At 53.8% G+C, this 4,274-nt stretch overlaps 1 protein-coding gene across 5 annotated transcripts in view; it reads left to right on the top strand.

Annotated features, from left to right (window-relative positions):
- The window catches only part of LOC124008729 (tetratricopeptide repeat protein 39B), an 86,279-nt gene extending 82,300 nt beyond the window's left edge, over positions 1-3,979 (top strand). For 4 of the 5 annotated variants that reach the window (XM_046320249.1, XM_046320247.1, XM_046320248.1 and 1 more), the window contains 2 exons: positions 1,917-2,033; positions 3,207-3,979. In XM_046320249.1, coding sequence (XP_046176205.1) covers positions 1,917-2,033; positions 3,207-3,303 — 214 coding nt within the window. In that variant the 3' untranslated portion in view covers positions 3,304-3,979. Of the gene's footprint in view, positions 1-1,740; positions 1,796-1,916; positions 2,034-3,206 lie in introns of those variants that run through there. The other variant, XM_046320250.1, reaches the window with a different exon arrangement.
- Positions 3,980-4,274: the final 295 nt, after the last annotated feature.

The following is a 4,274-nucleotide window of genomic DNA, read 5'->3' as shown; positions in this document are numbered from 1 at the left end:
CGCCCTCTCTCTCTCTCCCTCTCTCTCTCTCTCTCGCCCTCTCTCTCTCTCGCCGCCCTCTCTCTCTCTCGCCCTCGCCCTCTCTCTCGCCCTCTCGCTCTCTCTCTCGCCCTCGCCCTCTCTCTCTCGCCCTCTCTCTCTCTCTCTCGCCTCGCCTCTCTCTCTCGCCCTCTCTCTCTCTCTCTCTCTCGCCCTTCTCTCTCTCTCGCCTTTCTCTCTCTCTCTCTCGCCTCTCTCTCTCTCTCTCTCGCCCTCTCTCTCGCCCTCTCTCTCTCTCTCTCTCCTCGCCTCTCTCTCGCCCTCTCTCTCTCTCTCGCCCTCTCTCTCTCTCTCTCGCCCTCTCTCTCTCTCTCTCGCCCTCTCTCTCGCCCTCTCTCTCCCTCTCTCTCTCGCCCTCTCTCGCCCTCTCTCTCGCCCTCGCCCTCTCTCTCGCCCTCGCCCTCTCTCTCTCCCTCTCCCCGCTCCTCTCGCCCTCTTTCTCGCCCTCTCTCTCTCTCGCCCTCTCTCTCTCTCTCGCCTCTCTCTCGCCTCTCTCTCTCTCTCTCTCTCTCTCTCGCCCTCTCTCTCTCTCTCTCGCCCTCTCTTTGACCACTACCCTCTCCCCTCCTCTCCCCTAGTGAGCGGAGAATCAGATTTGACCACTACCCTCTCCCCTCTCCCCTAGTGAGTGGAGAATCAGATTTGACCACTACCCTCTCCCCTAGTGAGCTGAGAATCAGATTTGACCACTACCTCTCCCCTAGTGAGTGGAGAATCAGATTTGACCACTACCCTCTCCCCTAGTGAGTGGAGAATCAGATTTGACCACTACCCTCTCCCCTAGTGAGCTGAGAATCAGATTTGACCACTACCCTCTCCCCTAGTGAGCTGAGAATCAGATTTGACCACTACCCTCTCCCCTAGTGAGCTGAGAATCAGATTTGACCACTACCCTCTCCCCTAGTGAGCTGAGAATCAGATTTGACCACTACCCTCTCCCCTAGTGAGCTGAGAATCAGATTTGACCACTACCCTCTCCCTAGTGAGCTGAGAATCAGATTTGACCACTACCCTCTCCCCCCTAGTGAGCTGAGAATCAGATTTGACCACTACCCCTCTCCCCTAGTGAGCTGAGAATCAGATTTGACCACTACCCTCTCCCCTAGTGAGCTGAGAATCAGATTTGACCACTACCCTCTCCCCTAGTGAGCTGAGAATCAGATTTGACCACTACCCTCTCCCCTAGTGAGCTGAGAATCAGATTTGACCACTACCCTCTCCCTAGTGAGCTGAGAATCAGATTTGACCACTACCCTCTCCCCTCTCCCCTAGTGAGTGGAGAATCAGATTTGACCACTACCCTCTCCCCTAGTGAGCTGAGAATCAGATTTGACCACTACCCTCTCCCCTAGTGAGCTGAGAATCAGATTTGACCACTACCCTCTCCCCTAGTGAGCTGAGAATCAGATTTGACCACTACCCTCTCCCCTAGTGAGCTGAGAATCAGATTTGACCACTACCCTCTCCCCTCTCCCCTAGTGAGTGGAGAATCAGATTTGACCACTACCCTCTCCCCTAGTGAGCTGAGAATCAGATTTGACCACTACCCTCTCCCCTAGTGAGCTGAGAATCAGATTTGACCACTACCCTCTACCCTCCCTAGTGAGCTGGAGAATCAGATTTGACCACTCCCTCTCGGAGAATCAGATTTGACCTCCCTAGTGAGTGGAGAATCAGATTTGACCACTACCTCTCCCCTAGGGAGCGGAGAATCAGATTTGACCACTACCCTCTCCCCTAGTGAGTGGAGAATCAGATTTGACCACTACCCTCTCCCCTCTCCCCTAGTGAGTGGAGAATCAGATTTGACCACTACCCTCTCCCCTAGTGAGTGGAGAATCAGATTTGACCACTACCTCTCCCCTCCTCTCCCCTAGGGAGCGGAGAATCAGATTTGACCACTACCTGATCCCCTTCACCCTGTATGAGTTGGGACTACTCTACAAACAACAGGGGGACTTCATCAAGGCCACGCGATACATAGAGAACGCCAAGTAAGTCTGTCCGCATTGCTCCCTATTCAGTACACTACATAGGGAATAGGTTGTAGTACTTATTTAAAAAGGAGCACACTGTATAGGGAGCAGGGTGTCGTTTTGGGCCGCAGCCTTGATCACATGTAATATACCGTTTAGCAGACACTTCTAGCCAGAACCACGGTCTGTATACGTTCGACATATGGAAGTCACTATTTTATTTAACCAGGCAAGTCAGTTAAGAACAAATTGGGAGGGGTGGGGAACTGGGAGGGAAACTGGGGGTTGGGGAAATTGGAGGGGATGGGGAAACTGGGGGTGGGGAAACTGGAAGAGAAACTGGGAGGGGTGGAGAAACTGGGAGGGAAACTGGGAGGGGGGAAACTGGGGGGGGGGGAAACTGGGGGGGGGTGGGGAAACTGGGGGGTGGGGAAACTGGGGGGTGGGGAAACTGGAAGAGAAACTGGGAGGGGTGGAGAAACTGGGCGGGAAACTGAGGGAAACTGGGAGGGGGGACTGGGGGAACTGGGAGGGAAACTGGGAGGGTGGAGAAACTGGGAGGGAAACTGGGAGGGGGGGGGAAACTGGGGGGTGGGGAAACTGGGTGGGTGGGGAAACTGGGGGGGGGGGACTGGAGGGGATGGGGAAACTGGGGGGGGTTGGGGAAAATGGGGGAAACTGGGGGTGGGGAAACTGGGAGTGGGGTGGGGACTGGGAGGGAAACTGGGGGTGGAGAAACTGGGAGGGAAACTGGGGGTGGAGAAACTGGGGGGGGGGTGGGGGGAAACTGGGAGGTGGAGAAACTGGGGGGTGGGGAAACTGGGAGGGAAACTGGGTGATGGAGAAACTGGGGGATGGGGAAACTGGGAGGTGGAGAAACTGGGTGGTGGGGAAACTGGGGGGGTGGGGAATCCGGGAGGGGGTGGGGTGGGGAAACTGGGTGGGAAACTGGGGGGATGGGGAAACTGGGAGGTAGAGAAACTGGGTGGGAAACTGGGGGAACTGGGGGAACTGGGAGGGGGAAACTGGGAACCACTAGGCTACGTTGCTGGCGACGCAAGCGTCATGCTCTACCATCTGAGATACAGACACCCACGTTCTTCTGTCAGTTACACTAATATTGCAATAAAATACTGTGTTTGTCTGTGTGTGTTTGCGTGTGCGTGTGTGTGTTTGCGTGTGTGTGACTAGGTTAAACTACAAGGACTACTCCATGGAGTCCAGGCTTCACTTCCGGATCCACGCAGCTCTCAACAGTCTCAAGGGATCGCCTGTCAGCACACCATAACTACAGCCCAACTACAATCAGACTACAACCGATTTTACACCATAACTACAATCAGACTACAACCGATTTTACACCAAATCTACAGCCCAACTACAATCGAATTTACACCAAAATCTACAGCCCAACTACAATCAGACTACAATCGAATTTACACCAAAACTACAGCCCAACTACAATCAGACTACAATCAATTTTACACCAAAACTACAGCCCAACTACAGATGGACTAGAATCAGACTACAGCATAATTAGACAAACTCTCCTATCAACCTGCTAGGACTACAACCCGCTAGGACTACAACCCGCGAGGACTACAACCCGCGAGGACTACAACCCGCGAGGACTACAACCCGCGAGGACTACAACCCGCGAGGACTACAACCCCCAAGCTACACTCTTCATATAATTAATTAAAATGCCTTTTATTTGTATGGCATGTTCAATAGAAACAAAGTTGTAAAAATCCGACATGTTTCGACTGCATGGAGTACAAATACATAATACAATGTCCTCTTTTAAACAGTTTTTCCAATTGGCCCTGGTCACAATATCAAGTACTAATGAAAGTGTGTGTGTGTACTGTATATAGTATGTAAAATAGACGATATTGTAATAATGACTATGTACGTATATGAAGGATGTACACTCCCCTACGTATTTATATGAAGGGGAGAGGAGGGGAGAGGGAGGAGAGGAGAGAGGAGGGGAGGAGGGGGGGAGAGGAGAGAGGAGGGGGGAGAGGAGAGGAGGAGGAGGTGGAGGAGGGGAGGGGGAGAAGAGAGGAGGGGGAGAGGAGAGAGGAGGGGATGGGGTGGGGGAGGAGAGAGAGGAGGGGAGGAGAGAGGAGGGGGAGAGGAGGGGGGAGGGGAGAGAGAGGAGAGGAGGAGAGTGGAGGGGGAGAGAGGAGAGGAGGAGAGCGGAGGGGGGAGAGCAGAGAGGAGGGGGAGAGGGAGAGAGGGGAGGGGGAGGGG

Source organism: Oncorhynchus gorbuscha, linkage group LG21 (assembly GCF_021184085.1).
Source record: "Oncorhynchus gorbuscha isolate QuinsamMale2020 ecotype Even-year linkage group LG21, OgorEven_v1.0, whole genome shotgun sequence".
Lineage (NCBI taxonomy): Eukaryota > Metazoa > Chordata > Actinopteri > Salmoniformes > Salmonidae > Oncorhynchus > Oncorhynchus gorbuscha.
The sequence above is the reverse complement of the archived record's forward strand: the minus strand, read 5'-3'. Positions and strand labels throughout refer to the sequence as shown.